The sequence below is a fragment of the Uranotaenia lowii genome, chromosome 2 (assembly GCF_029784155.1).
Source record: "Uranotaenia lowii strain MFRU-FL chromosome 2, ASM2978415v1, whole genome shotgun sequence".
Taxonomy (NCBI): domain Eukaryota; kingdom Metazoa; phylum Arthropoda; class Insecta; order Diptera; family Culicidae; genus Uranotaenia; species Uranotaenia lowii.
This window is the reverse complement of record NC_073692.1, coordinates 207,204,369-207,220,427: the sequence shown is the minus strand read 5'-3', so window position 1 is coordinate 207,220,427 and position 16,059 is coordinate 207,204,369. Positions and strand designations below refer to the sequence as shown.

General features: G+C 36.2%; 1 protein-coding gene across 1 annotated transcript in view; it reads right to left on the bottom strand.

Annotated features, from left to right (window-relative positions):
* The window catches only part of LOC129745496 (out at first protein), a 328,792-nt gene extending 314,087 nt beyond the window's left edge, over positions 1 to 14,705 (bottom strand). Inside the window, exon 1 of the mRNA XM_055738603.1 lies at positions 14,169 to 14,705. Coding sequence (XP_055594578.1) covers positions 14,169 to 14,276 — 108 coding nt within the window. The 5' untranslated portion in view covers positions 14,277 to 14,705. The remainder of the gene's footprint in view (positions 1 to 14,168) is intronic.
* Between the last annotated feature and the right edge of the window lie 1,354 nt (positions 14,706 to 16,059).

The window sequence follows — 16,059 nt, the reverse complement described above, 5'->3', positions numbered from 1 at the left end:
TCAATAAATTTAATACAGAATCTGGAATCTCATCACAGACCTCTTATTTTAATTTTTATAAGTAAATTTGGAACCATCCAACATCCGGGAGAACCCTAACATAAGCTTTTCTTTATTTAAGTAAAAGTGAATTATAAGTTACATTTTCCTTCATTATTCTAAGAAGAATGAATGGTCCATTTTTGTGTATTGAGGAGAAAGTTGGGAAATCAAATGGGCTACAAAATGACATTTTCTGCCAAATTTTTGATGATGCAGATGGTTCCTTTTGAACAATTTTAAGTTTTTTTCTAACAATTTCTTACAGAAGTTTGATTTTATTTATTTTTAATATTTAAAAAGGTGCGTTAAAGTGTGCTTTCTATATATGGTTTTATTTCTTCATTGATAAAACCTAACTTCTTCTTTAGAAATTATTTTATTTTAATCTGCAAAGAATCATGTTCATTGATTGGTGTAAAAGATATCTCAAATCATTATGGTATTTGTTTTGTTCATAACATGTTTTTTGTTGCTTTAATTATTTAGTGGAATTGAAATTTCACAACACATTTAACGTGTGATAGTGAAAAACGGCTCTTATGAGTTGAGTTTCATTTTTTTTTTCAAAACAAAAAAAATGCTTCCACTAATGTTCAGCATCCCAGTTTGTATCAACTCTTCGACAGCGGAAAAAAGCTCAGAACTTCCAGTCCTATCAGGAGAAAATGGCACCCGGTTAAATACGAGCTTCCCGAGACATTTACATCTTTGCCAAGACATTTTAACAACTTCCGGTTCGATAACGCTTTGGCACCAGCATCAGGCAACAACACCCTTTCCTTTACCGATGAGTTAGTTTTTGTCGCCTTGTTCATTCTAAACGAACGTCCCAGTTTCAATTCCCTACTCCCAACGTTGGCCCCAAAGTGTGTTTGATCCCTCGTTTCTTGGTGTGAAAGATGAAAACCGTTTTTTTTTCGTGGTTGTTGAGCGTCCCCACTTGTCGGAGGAGAACTTTCGTCATTTCTTTTGAGACTATGAAACCTTTCGGCTCCACCATTTTTTTTCTGCTGTTGTTTCCGCTCGCCTATTCCATCATCCATGAAACCAGGACCCGACCTCCCTGATTTAGCCACGGGGACATTCTCCGGTGAATGCGAAAAATGTAATATTAAAGCCGGGGAGCCTTTTGTTGTGCTATTATTTATATCCGGAGCTTGCTTTTTTTCCTCTCTATTCATTTTTGTCGTTTGTGTCTTGCTGGGGTTGCCCAAGTTCCGGTTCAACCGTCGTCGTCGTATCCCTTTCATTGGCTTCGTTGGCGTTTGGGTGTGGAGCTAAGCAGAAGCAAAAAAAAACCGGAACATTGGGTAGCAAAGGATTACTTCCCCGACTGACGATAGTGTAATTCCGGTCCCGGACGATGTTGGCTTGGGTTTGGGCATGAACTTGGCGGATCGGATCGGTTCACTTACTTTGTTGCTGCTCGCTGCTCAGAAGGTTCCTATCTGAAGCTTGGCTGTTTAATGGTTTGGTGCTGGTGATCCAGGGCAAAAAAAACAAGTATACGAAATTCCCAACAGGATATGTAAATGAAATATTGAAGATCACCGAGCGACGACATTTGATGTATGGGTACATTTTTTGGATGGGGTTTCAACTAGCAGAAATAGGATGGATGTTTGTGGATAAATCATCTAGATGTATGATATTTTTTCCATATTCTCCTACACAAACTTGACGAGATTCTCGGGCTCGATACCATGGAAAACAGGTACATTTTTCAATCGAAACAAAGAGCTGTCTTATAGTTTTGGTTTTTTAAAGATCAAGACCAACTGTATATATCATGGTTGCGCAAGAATTTGACATGGACTCTGTCATAATTATCACAACTATTATTACATTTTATTTTGATTAAATTTGATTTATTTTCTGCATATCCTTCATCTCATCTCTACATTCCTTCTAACTTCTTTTCATAATTAAAACTTTTAACGTTTTTCCTATGGTTTTTTTTCTCTAAAAAGAATCTTATTTCCCAAATATCCTTCATTTTTATTCCATATTCCATATCTGCACTCTCCATCCTACTTTTTTTCTAATTCCTGCATATCCTTCATCTCATCTCTTATTTACTGACTTTTGTTGCTCTCTTAAACAAAATTTTATTTTGGAATATGTGTTTTTTTATTATCTGACGGGTTTGCGCCAGGGGTCTTCGGATTTTCTCCAAAATTTCAAATTTTGTTCGTTTCAGTACCATTAAAAAACATGTATTTTTGCAGATTTCTAAGACTTTTATTTTTCGAGTTAGATAACGTTTAAGTTTTTTCGAAAACAAAATTATCTCCCTCTTTTCAAAAGCCCATAACTTTGTCAATGTCCAACGTCAAAGCACATCGAATCGCATTAAAATTTTACCAGCTAACCAATTAAAAAAAATCACAACTCCTATCTCTACCTCCCGGTGGTACCGGCTGGGATGCGAGTAACCTAAGCGGAGATCGGGTACCCAACCCCGGTGGATGCTTTGGTCGCATGCAGACTGAGAAGGTGGCCGCACGCGTCTGTTCCCCAGGTCAGGGGCGGCGTGCAACAACAACCGAACGTCTGTTCTCCAGGTCAGGGGCGGCTCAACAGCGTCTGTCTCGCAGCGAGCGGCTGAATCTATTGCCGTTTTCGTTTATCTCCACTCGCGCGGGGCAAAACTTTTTCTGAATAAACAAACAGAATCGTTACCCAGGACGATGCAAATATATGGTTGCTATACTCACCCTTATGCTTACCCCCAACACTGACAATTTTTACGGGGTGTAACCGCCTGCTTGAGGTTCAAATCTCGGGCAAAACTAGTGGACTTCTGAATTAATAACCGAACGTAATAACAGCAGTTAGGGCAAAACTCGTGGGTAACGAGGTTGCCACTGCCAATAAACGAAAACACTATATGAAATGCGGCTCCCGCCAGCTTAGTCCAAGATGGCAGCGCCATCGCGGGATAGGGACTTTGGCTAACAACCTACTGCTCCTGATATCTTGTATTGTTACGGAAACTGGGAGAAGAAATAACCGAATTGGAACTTTGGCAACTACTTTTAGCATGAAAACACGGACTAGAATTGGAACTTGGAATGTTTTGACCCTTGCCCAGCCAGGTAAGCTGGCTCAACTTGCTAGAGAAGCTAGCCGCCTCAAGCTAGAGATATTGGGACTGAGCGAAGTCCGTTGGCCTAACACTGGAGAACACAAGACACAGTCCGGGCAAGTACTGCTTTACTCTGGCATACGAGGAGAACATGCTACTCGGGAACGAGGAGTTGGTTTCCTGTTAAGCCCGTAGGCCTACGCGGCCCTTATTAGATGGGAACCGATAAACGAAAGAATAATCGTAGCCAGATTTAGAACACGGGTTAGAAACCTTACAATGGTCCAGTGTTATGCGCCAACTGACGTTTTTTTTTTAAGAATGTAGCGGCCCACCACACTCCCCCACACCAAAAGGCTCAATTGAGCCCCCTGGTAATGGACGCTACTGTTCTCAGCATGTCTGGCAGCAATGAATAATAAAAGTTAACGCGAGCAAATTTTAATCATGCTGAGAACACAAAATTGTTTAATGTCGTGCGAGGAAATGTATTATTTAACTAAATTGACAACAATATGAATCTCAATGGAAAATAATTTCCTTTGAAGAGATTCATTATACTATATTTACTATTATACTAATTATATTTACTAATTTTATCAAGTTATGTTCAATAATTTAATAAGATAAAAATACAAACTACAATTTTTTAAAGAATAATAATATTAGAAATTAACGCTACAAATATGCAAAAGGTAAGCAAAACAAAGACTGGTTGATGATCGACTGTTTTAATGGTTCAATTTTTCTTTCAAAAGCTGTATCACTTTGGTTTTGAACATGGAACGATTGGTTATGTTTTTAATATCAGTTGGTAAGGTGTTGTATTTAGTAGGTCCAATAAACGAAATTCTTTTTTGCCCTAATGATGTTGTGGATCGGCTTCGTTGCAAGAAATCTGACTGGCGAGTGTTATGAGTTCGCAACCCCGTAGTAAAATGGAGGTTTTGAATATTTTCAGTTGAGTGTAGATTATCATAGATATATATAACAGTTTGCAAATCACAGAGTTCAGATATTGGAAGAACGTTATGCGTTCTTAAAGAGTATAGCTGAAAGGTAGGGAATAACAAAGGGAGTTTTAAGATGTTTTTCAAGCATCTATTCTGGAGCGTTTGAAGTTTCTGTAAGTGAGACAAAGAAGCTCTTCCCCATATCATAACAAGGTAGTTCAAATGAGAGTGAATAAACGCAAAATAAAATTTAAAGAGAACATGTTGGGGAACAAAATTTCTCAGTTTCCAAAGAACACCGCAAAGAGGAGTAATTTTTTTTTCCAGGTGTTCAATTTGACGATTCCATGAAAGAGTTTCATCTAAGTAAATTCCTAAGTATTTGAAACAACTAACTCTCTCAATCGTATTACCATTCATAGCTGGGTCATTAGTACGAGGCAGTTTTTTATGTGAAGAACGAAACAACATGTATTTGGTTTTTGTATAATTAAGTGAAAGTAGGTTTGAATTGAAATATTTTGAAAGCAGTTTTAGGTCGTCTTCAATGTGCTGAATTATAATATCAGGTGAAGTTTCTGAATAAAAAATTGCTGTATCATCGGCAAATAAACGTGCTGTGCCTTTAAGTTGAAGGTTACATAAATCATTTACATATAAGAGGAAAAGTAATGGCCCGATATTACTCCCTTGTGGTACACCGATATCAATATTTCTTAATTCGCTTCTTGTATTTTCAATAGCCACAAACTGCTTGCGATCTTCTAGGTAGCTACGAAGGATATTATTTGCTGTTCCTCTTATCCCGTATTTATGCAATTTGGACAATAATATGTCATGATTTAGAGTGTCGAAAGCTTTTTTGAGATCCAAAAACAATGCCCCAACAACATTTTTTGACTCTATTTTACATATGATAGATTCCACTAATTCTGAGATGGCAATTTGAGTGCTCGAGCCTGATCTAAATCCATATTGCAGTTTATAGAGTATATTGTTCTGATTTAGAAAGTCTACAATCCTATTAACAAGAAGCTTCTCGAACACTTTACTAAAAACGCTTAAGGTCGAGATAGGACGATAGTTATTGACGTCAAGCGAATCGCCAGCCTTAAAAACAGGGATAACTTTCGCAATTTTTAGACAGTTCGGGAAAACTCCTGACTCTAATATTTGGTTAAAATATTGTGTGAGTATGTACGAGAATGTTTCATGGTTGTTTTTTAGGACATTAACAGGGAAGCCATCTGGTCCATGACCCTTTTTATTTTTAAGTGAAAAAATAACTAATCGAACCTCGTTTACATTAGCGGGTCGTAAGAAGATTGTATTTTCTACCTGTGCGATATGAGACAAATGATCATTTTCAGTGTCTATTGGAATCTCTTTAGCCAGGTTCTTTCCAATTGTGGAAAAATGTTTGTTAAATTTCTCACAAATCTGTGTACTATTGGTTATAACACCTCTTTCATCTGAAAGGTTGATTGAGGAAGTCGTTTTAGATTTACCTAAGAGCGTATTTATGTTTTTCCAGAGCTTAGAATGCGGAGAATTATTTAATAAGCGCTCGTAATAGAGCCTTTTACATTCTTGTTTTTTTGCACTCACTTTTTTATTTAAATGAATTAACATCTCTTTCAAATTGTTATCATTAGGATGCTTTTTTGATCGTTTTAAATAATTATCTTTTATTTTGATGAGTGTCCACAGGTCAAATGTCATCCACGGACAGCAATTACCTTTAAGTTTTACCCTTTTATTAAGTGTACGAGTAGAAACTTTCACAAAGCGATTGTAAGTTGATGTGATTTCTTGTAGGCCTTCATCAACACTTTCTGGTAGTTGAATACTGTTTAAATAATTCACAAATAAGCTGTTTAGTTTAGCGTAGTCAACTATCTCTTTTCTTAGAATTGTTACATTTTTATCACCTAATAAATTGAAGGACGTGAGTATTTGTAGATGGTCACTAACATCAGAAAAGATTGTATCATTTTTCAATCGATCTAAGTCAATTTGCTTCGATATTACGTGATCTAGAATATTCCGAGTTGTTGGCCTAGTAGGAAATGTGTTTGTACAAGCGTATCCAAAAGATTCTAAGATAGATCTATATTTTGCTACGGTATTCAAATTAACCAGATTCACAGGAACGTTTAAATCACCTACAATAAAGCAGGAGTGATTATCAGCAACAGACGTTAGAAGAGATTCAATTTGATCACAAAACTTGTTAAACGAAAATGCAGGGGGTCTATATACGCCATGAACACAAATTACTTGACCACTTGTACAGATTTCGACACTTATTCGGTGAAAGCCATCAAAAGTTATATTTTCAGTAGTTTTAAAATTCAAATTTGTTTTTATATACATAGCTAGGCCTCCATATGGTTGATCACGGCAAGAGAAAATAGATGTATATCCCGGAATGTTGTAAATACAACAGTTATCTTTACCAAGCCAAGTTTCACAAATAACAATAACATCGATACAAACATTAAAATGATCAATAGTTTGTAATATGCAATCAAATTTATCTAAATTATTCATACTACGTACATTCCGTTGCCGACTTGCAGGAGAAAGAGCAGTTTTACAGTCAACTGAACAGCGTGGTAGAGACCGAAGGGTGACAATCAAATCCATTTGGGCGACTTCAACGCAAAGATTGGCTCCGACAATCAGGACCTTGAGCGCATCATGGGGCGCCATGGCCTAGGACAGATGAGCGAAAACGGAGAGCTGTTTGTAGAATTTTGTGGCAACAACAACATGGTGATTGGTGGATCGCTCTTCCCCCATCGAACAGCAGATAAGGTCACTTGGGTATCCCGGGATAGCCGAACAGAAAATCAAATTGACCACATCTGCATCAGCCGAAAATGGAGAAGGAGCCTTCTTGATGTCCGCAACAAACGAAGCGCAGACATTGCATCTGACCCTCACCTCGTCCTTGGCGAAATACGACTGAGAGTTGCGCGTGTCCAACGGCACGAGGAGAAAGTCGGGTGTCGATACGACGTCCGCCGGTTGGAGAATCCAGAGGTGAAAAGGGCATACGTTGAACAGCTAGAATCCCGAGCCTCGGAGTTGCCGACAGGCGGAACAGTCGAAGAACAGTGGTGTGGAGTCAAGAATGCCTTCATCACAACGAGCCATGGTACTCTCGGTAAAGTTCGACATGCGGAGCCGGAAAAGGCAGTTAAACGAGTTTGTAGACGAGACAAGAGATCCTGGACAAACTCCCTAGTCGAAGAGGGAGAAAGAGCCGCCGCCAATGGAGATATCCGATTACTTTATGACATTCCTCGCCGCTTAAGTGGTGCAAGGACTAATGCAAGAATGCCGCTGAAAGACCGAGCAGGTCAGTTATTGTCGGAAGTCAATGTCGGAAAGACCAAGTCGATGGAGATCAACACAGGAAATCCCTCCAGTTTCATGGTAGCTGGGAAACAGGTTGAGAAAGTAAAGTGCTTCCAGTATCTTGGTAGACAGATAACGCCTGATGGTGAAGAAGAGGCAGACCCAGAAACTCGTGGCGGCGAAGTCTAGCCGCTGAAATCCGAACTGTCGACGAGAATCTTGACTAGGACCAGGTAAAGACGCTGGCTCCGGATCGTCAACAGTGGAGGTCTTTTACCACGGCCCTATGCACCGGAGGATCGGCGCGGGATCATTAAGTAAGTAAGCAAGCAAGTAAGCTACCTTAAAAACCTGGGGTTCCTAAGCCATTCCATCTTTTGTCACCTTTTTTTATCAGTAGAAGCTGCCTCAAAAGCATCCTCTTCCTAAGCCATTCCGAATTTTTCCACCGAAAGGCCAATTCCAAGTAAACAATCAGCAGCAACAGTCTTAGAAATCTGCGCTTCCTTAGCCAATAAAAAAAATATTTTATTTATCTTCACTAATCTTCAGTGTTGCCGAATACAACAAAGATTTTATTTTATTTTTTATTAATTTGATTTTTTTTTGCATATTTTTTATCTCATTTCTATAGACTCTAGCAAAAAAAAAATACAAAATGTGTTTGGGAAAAGTAACAAAACCTGATTTCCATTGTTAAAAACCAGCTTTGCAACATTACCTTTATGTATGTATGTATGTATGTATGTATGGTTCCCCCATCGGTAGCAAGGACCTGCCTATGTCTGTGTGGTTGGCCCGAAGGCTTCAACGGCCGATGGTTCGTCGAGAGAAGACATCCAACCTTCAGAAACCTGCAATGGTTGGCTACTACTCCGCTTGCAATAGTTTCTTTAGGCTATCCCCAGATGTATTCCCTCTAAAAAATATAATAATGCAATATAATGAAAAACAATAGAATAACAATAATAATATTATGTCAATACAATAAGAATAATAATAAGTCAATAGAACAATAACAATTATATGTAAATATAACAATGAAACAATAAAGATAATAATGTGTTGGTGAATATGTATGGAAAAATTCTATACATACCTATCAATATTTTATTCAATTTCCATTTGATAAGTTGTACTTGATATGCACGTTATAAAGGCAGGAAATACCTATATAATTTATTTGTTTCGAAAATATCAAGAAAAATATTAGCTAAACTGTCTTTAAAATTGACTTTATTTAAAAAAAACATTACAAAACAAATGCACAATTAAGTTCAATGAACTTACTTATTTAAAAAGCTCAAAACAATATCGCTTAAGTTCATAAACAAATGTTAATTCATAAGAAACTAAAAAAATACTTTAACGCATGATAAACTGTCTTGTAAATTTTTACTACAAAAGCCATGTACCTATGTTTTTCAATAAATAATTTGAAAATGATTTTTGAATTTGATTAAGTATTGCTAACTTTGATAGAAAAACATGACAAAGATGGAAAAAATGATAATAAAAGCACAATAATTTATCAAGTTCGATAACAATAAATTTTAGAATATAATAAAAAATAATTATTCAATCGACAATTTATATCAAAAACAAAATTTTGATCTAAGCGTTATATTAAACTCCGAAAAATCTTTAAGCTTTTAAAAAAAATAATTTAAATTGATAATTAGATCTTGATCAAACTCTGCGGTACATAACAACAATTAACACGTTAATACTCGATTGGAAAACTTATGGAAAATCAGCTAATAACTAGTTGAAATGAATCTATCAAAAATTTTATTCTTCCGGCTTTCTTGCATTGAAATTTCAGGTTTATGAAAGTAGCAAATATTTTTTTGATTATTTTTGTTTTAAATTCGAACTGAACAATTGAATGATGTTATATTGTCCATTAAAATAAATTTGAACAAATGATTGGAGAATCTGTTTTTGTTGCAACGCTGAAAGAAACTGTCTTTTCTCGAGCTTCTACTACCCGCCACATTTGCATTAATGGCAGTAAAGTCGTTTTCAGACCATCAGCAGCAAGCAGAGAACAAAACAAAACAAAAATTCAGAACGATCTCACCAAATTTCTTACGCCTCCAAAAATTCACGTCCTCATCCTTTGGTTTCCTGCTTCATCTGGACATCCGCTTCTATCTGAATCCAATTGATATCGATGGAGAACATTTCACAGCTGAATACTTAGTAATCCGAAGCAACTTCAGGATAGTTTCGAGCACTTCTTTCAAGAACCAGTGTGCCACTTGTCTTTCATTTTTTCAAAAATTAAACCTCCAGCATTCCTGACCCTGAAATCCTTTTTATTTCACCGATGTTATGCATTTCGTCTCACTGCATTTTTTTCCTTAGCTCAGATACACTTTCTGACAATTCCCTTCGGTTTCCTGTTCCATTTATTTTTGATTCACTTTCGCAAACCACCCACCCGCACCTCACAATTCTAACCACTGAAGCGACAAAGCCATCCAAGCAAGCGCCGATTTTATTTCCAATCTCCGAAAATTCCATGACCATGCCGCATATTACCAAGGCAACAAATTTGCACACGTGTCACAACAAGCTTGAATGGACGTGCTTGAAATTTTTAACTACATACCTTGAAATCAAAGAATTTTGCCTCAAACTTCGCACTTATAGAAACTAATGAAATAACCATTTTTCGACTCGAAATTAAGCCACTTGTTTCGGTCTAACAAAACATCTCGTCTTCTCCCAGCGGTAAAAATAAACTCTTCAATAAAGAGTCTTCTCATTGCCTCCTCGCACCAAATCGTTTCATAGATTTTCGAATTAATTCCACTGTTCCTAATATTTTCCATAGAAACATTTAATATCTACTCCCTCCCAAATAAGTTCATCTTGATATAGCCGTTCATAGAATTCTCTTCACTACACAATTTACAGTTGAAAATCAAGTGCACGCTCGAGACACAAAAAAAGCGAACCGCGCCCGGTGACACCTTCTGTATACATGCTTTGCAACATTACCTTTTTCTATATAAAGTCAAAATATTACTAGTTAAGTTAGACAAATTATTTTTTTAATATGGAGAAAAAAATGAGTCAGAAACATAAACATCTAACAAGTTGTAAATTTAGAAAAACACTTCACCCAAAGAGGAGGTTGTAGAATCTCTTCACAATTCGGTACATTTTCTATGCCTTAAATAAAATTAAACCTGTTCCTATATAATATGAAAATCTGTTGTTCGCCAATATTTTTAGTTCTTCAGTTTGAGCTTCAAGTGCCTAATTCCCACTTGTTTTAATATAATAGAATTATTTTTCGATATTTTTTCAAAGTTTGGTAAATCGGCGTTTTCTGTTAGTTTTGGAAAAAAGTGTATTGTTTTGTTCCGTAGCTACAACGATACATCCAAACTTGTAAGAGTCTAAGAAAAAGTTATTAGAAACACAATATTTAACTAATGTCTTTAATTTTTTTTTTTTTGTAAACACCGTAAAAAGTTCAGGAGCTACATTTTGCCACAGAAGTAGAGAATAATTGGCGACGAATACCGCCCAAAAATCGTTAAGCCAAATATTCGGCTTACCGAATAGTTGAGCTGAGTATTCGGCCGAATTCGGTCAAAATTTTCAACTGATTTTGGAAATTTTATAAAATATCCAAGAATAAAGATGAAGAAGCTACACATCCATCGAAAACTTATGGATTCAATAAAACATCTTGGGCGTATCCGTTTATCTTTCGCTGTAGATCGTACAAGAGAATACTGACGAGTAAGTATCGCTTTACACATACTTGGATTATTGTTTGTTTCCGATTTTCTTGGATATATGCGGACTTAACTCTGAATGCAATTAAGGATTCGAAATGAGTAAAAACTGGCCGGGATGCCCAGAAATTGTTCAAAACTTCCCGGATTTTGTTCGGTATTATTCAGATTATTTTCTAAATCATAGAAAAAACTTAAATTTTTCCTAAAAAGTTTTTAAAGTTTTGTATTCAAAAACAATTCAAAATGAACATACATTTTTGTTTAATCCTCAGATACAACTTTAATACTGATGCTGTGATTCAATGAAAACTTAAAATTTCAAATAATTTTCTTTCTTTTTTCTCTTGTATATTTTAGAATTATTCTTAGATTTTGTTCAGATTTGTCCTATGTTTTTAAAAAGTTTCCAAAAAATGTTTTGCTCGTTTTTTAAACAACTATTTTAAAGATATTTTGCTCAAATTAGATCTTCAACTTCTTCAATTTCAAACAAGAAATTTCAAATTGTTTGGGACCTGTCTCGACATGATTTTACCATACTTCACCGGAACCAAATCTCTATGGTAACATACGCCCTAGTAACGACAAGTCATCTGATGTCCTTTCAGTTTTAAATTACATTTTTAAAATCAGAGAGACTCATGCTTGAAAAAAAACCCTGTTTTACGTCATCTGATAAAAATGAATTGAAAATAGGTACAGAAAAAATTGCTGTGGTTTGGTTAAGCGGAAGTAATGACGAAATAAACATCGCATCGGGTCGAACAAAAAAGGAGTTTTCTCAGAAAACGGTTCAAATCTTTTAACGAACCACGACTTTCAATATTTTTCGTTTTTAATAAATAAAAAGGAAGCAAATTATTTTTCCTTTTTATAAAAAAAGCAATATTTGCTGAACATTTCAAATCAATTAATATACTTTATTTATTGAAAAATGATCAATGCTTAGTGATCAACCTAATAACTTATAACTGGTTTAATCACCTTGAATTAAAAAAAAAGTTTATCCAAGTACATAAAAATGTTTTATTTATCTTTTTTCAGTTTTGTTTTTGTCAAAAATTCTTTGTTTTAAAAAATAAAAATTTGTAATTTTAATTTGCTAATGTAATTATGCTGCTAACAAAAATTTTAGTCAAGAATTCCATGAAGAATATGTACTTTTTCCCAATAGCTCATCATCTGAATGATAAATACAGCCAAACAGTGCTATCCTGCTTGTAAAAAGCCGGGTAGAGTCTAAAACCAGTTTTAGTGTTTTGTTAAGAAATCACTTTTATATTCATTTTAAACTGCCAGTTTTTTGCTTGAAAACTTGTTGTTCTGAATGTGAGATTGTGAATGTGGATTGTTTTATTGTAGAATTTGTTGTCTTGAGGAAGCTAACTTATGAGAAAATTGCAATCGAAAATGCATACGTCATTAATCAGTTTATACGTTTGAATCTTCCTAAGAAGTTCGCAAATCAGAGCAGAGAGGTTCAATTAGATTTTCAAACGGTTTCGGAAATTTTCCCAATACCAAAGAATGGTCGAGAATTGCACCAACCTCTTATCAAGATGAATGCTTATTTTGGCTAGAGTTTTATCATATCTCAAAGAACAATGGTACATTTAGGTTTGAAAAAAGTTATCTTGACTGAAAATTCCAACCTATTAAATTTTTCAAAAATCTTCTTAAGCTGATCGAAACTATGGTATGGGGGAGTGTAGTGGGCCGCTAAGAAATAAAAAAAAAAAAAAAAACTTACCCGTTGCACTAATGAGCTAAAAATTCAATCAGCCCATTTCAAATGGATCTGCTTCAGGCTTATATTTCATCGTCTTACACATCCCCACACATCAGCTTCCCTGTCGTCCGAATCAAATGTCCCCATCAAATCACCTAATCTCGAAAAATCAATGAACAATATCCTCTAAATTTGGATTCAATCAAAAAGGGTTCAAGTTTACCGCCTACAGGCAACAAGAATCTGAAACGAAACGAAAACGTCTGGCTGCCTATCTGTCTGTCTGACAGAACGATATAGGATGTAGGCCCAACGGGAGGGATGGATAGGAAAATATTGAGAGAAAATCATTTCCGATTCGCTCGAAGCGCCGACCATAAAAGCTCTACAACAACCCAAACCACACAACCAATCACTCAATCAACCGCCTTTTTGCCGGCCTCCCCCTGAGAATGAAATGGGGATGGGGAGAAATTCTACCCCTTGCCGTCTTGAATTCTAATGATTGACAAAGTAACATTCTCTCATCCTCGACGGTACGGCGTCGCAAATTTTTCAAGCTTCCTCCTCGACGATGCATGACGACGAAGATGGAGACGTCGACGATATGGCGCTAGTGAAAAAAAAAACAAAATTCATTGCCCATATGTGACATGAATTAATCTCGCATATTTGTACGATTTTGCTAGATAACCGATGGATCTTGGCTGCTTAATAGCGCCATCAGTCTCCATCTAGCGGTAGTTCCTTCCCTCAAAGTTACACGCGTCTCTCGTTTGGGCTGTCAGCTTTTGCTTTTTTCACTTTAATCGTTGTTGCCATCGGGCTGGAAAAATCGATACCAAAAGCCGGATTAGTAATTCATATCCTTTGGAATAAAACATCCAATCCGTGTCCTAAAATAAACATAAAGCCCAAAGCTAATCAGCACGCGGGGCTAAGAGAAACGACAAAACAGCTCTCGGAATAATAAACATGTCAAAGCTGGTTGTTTACGGTGTTACGACGACGAAGACTAGCATTCGGTACGAGGGGTACGACACTGCCCTGGAGTCGCGCAACAAAACAAATACGCTCTCGTCGAATGAAGCGAGGAAGGAAAGACAAAACATCAATGGATCAGTCGTCAAGACGAAACGTCAAAAGTTTAGGCCGATGTATACACACATGTAGCGAATGTTTTATGAGGCCAATATATTCTATGTTATGAGTAGAAGGGAGAGACAAACCTGATTTTGTACATTGATGACCAGCTGGCTAATCCCGTGGCCAATTTGTAACAGGAAACAGATAAATCCGATCACTATCTTCCGGCTTATGCACGACTTGAAATACATTTTGACCACACTAGCTGCTACGCCGTCGTGTTACTCAAAACAATAATCATTTGGCCTGCACTGGATGTCGACAATCGACTGTAAACACGAAACATTCTTATGATGAGCACAGATGAACTTTTCACACGAACTTTGAGCTCTTCCGAGAATTATTTTACTATTAAGTATAAACACGCACAAACTCATCGGGCGCTTTTACCAAAACGAATTGACATTAGATCCAGACAAGCCAACACAAAAACTAAAACCAAAACAAACCCTCAACCGAGTCCACCCAAAAGAAGAATATTCTTTCTCCAAACACAACCCCCCACCCTTCTTAGGACCCGACAACAGGACACAAACAAATAATCCAGCAGAGGGTATCACTATCCTTAGCCGAAACTCCGAGCATCCGACAATCCGACCGAAGACAACCGAACGAGCCGACGAGCAAGAAACAACTGATTCCAGTCAGAAAACAACTCGGCCGACATGGTTTGTTTTGTTGCATCGGAATCCTCCGTGGCGATGTTGCAGCCTTGTTTTGATACATGTTGTTGAACGAGAAATGCTTCTGGACCGAACGCACACACATGCGTGGCACCCACTCTGTTTCGAGGCTGCGGAACAGGTGCTGCCTCTGGTGGCAAATGGTTCACAGGGGGTCTACTTTATCGAACCTATTCTCTCCTCTGAATTCTAATATTTGAATGAAACCATATTGTTTCCTGGATTGGATTTCTTTTTAGATATAAATTCAACATAATTAAAAATAATTATAGCTTAGACAATTTGCTCTCTTTTTTATTGCTATGACTTGTGTAATAACAATCAATCAGTGCTACAAAATACATTTGAAACGATTAGAGTTCTTCGCTTTCAAGAAGCCCAAGGTAAAAGGTCGAAACGTCGGATATAATATACACACATTGCGTTGTGTTTCTATCAGTGTTCGGCATCGCTTACTGAAAAATTAGCGTCGTTTATAAAATTGCTAACTCATTTAAAGTTAGCGATCGCTAATTGAAACCGCTATATATTTTGAAAAAGTTATCGCTTCAAGCACTGATCAGTGCTTTAAGCTTAAAGCGTTAATCGCCAATCGCTTACTGAAAAACCTTCACTGTTGACGATTCGGAGCCAGTGTCCTTACTTGGTCCCTGTAAAACAAACTGTTGAATAAAATATTGGACACCGTTTAATTTCTGTTGATGAATGAATGAATGAAATTTAAATGATTTTCATTTCGCAACTAAACGTTCGCGAAACAAATATTTGGATTTTATTTAGATTATAATGGTAAAAAACTTCAAACTGATTTTAAAACACTTATTTATACCGTTAAATTTTTCAGACAGAATGATGATTCGAAAATATCACGTTGTTTTCAATCAATTCTTAAGTTCATTTCTCATTGTGAATTGTAGTTCAAGAAATTCATTTCTAAATCTTAATTTCATTCTATTCTATCTTTATTTAGAACATCGTAAAATCTGAATTGAATGGATAGAAATTTGAATCATTTGTTTGGAATAGTAACAATTTTCCAACATAGAGGGTAAATGAAATAAATAAAATGAAAAATTATGTTCACGGTTTTTTTTTTTTAATTTTCCTTTTTCTTCGATGTTTTAGAAATAATTAAAAATAATGCTGTGATTTTAACTGATTTGGAAGTGTTAAAGCACTCGTGCGTTTTTTTTTGAAAAAAACTGTTGAAAATATTGGTTTTGATAAAATGATCAACTTTCTCGATGACTGTAAATGAAATGAGTGAATAATTTTGACTTCTCAGAAAAAG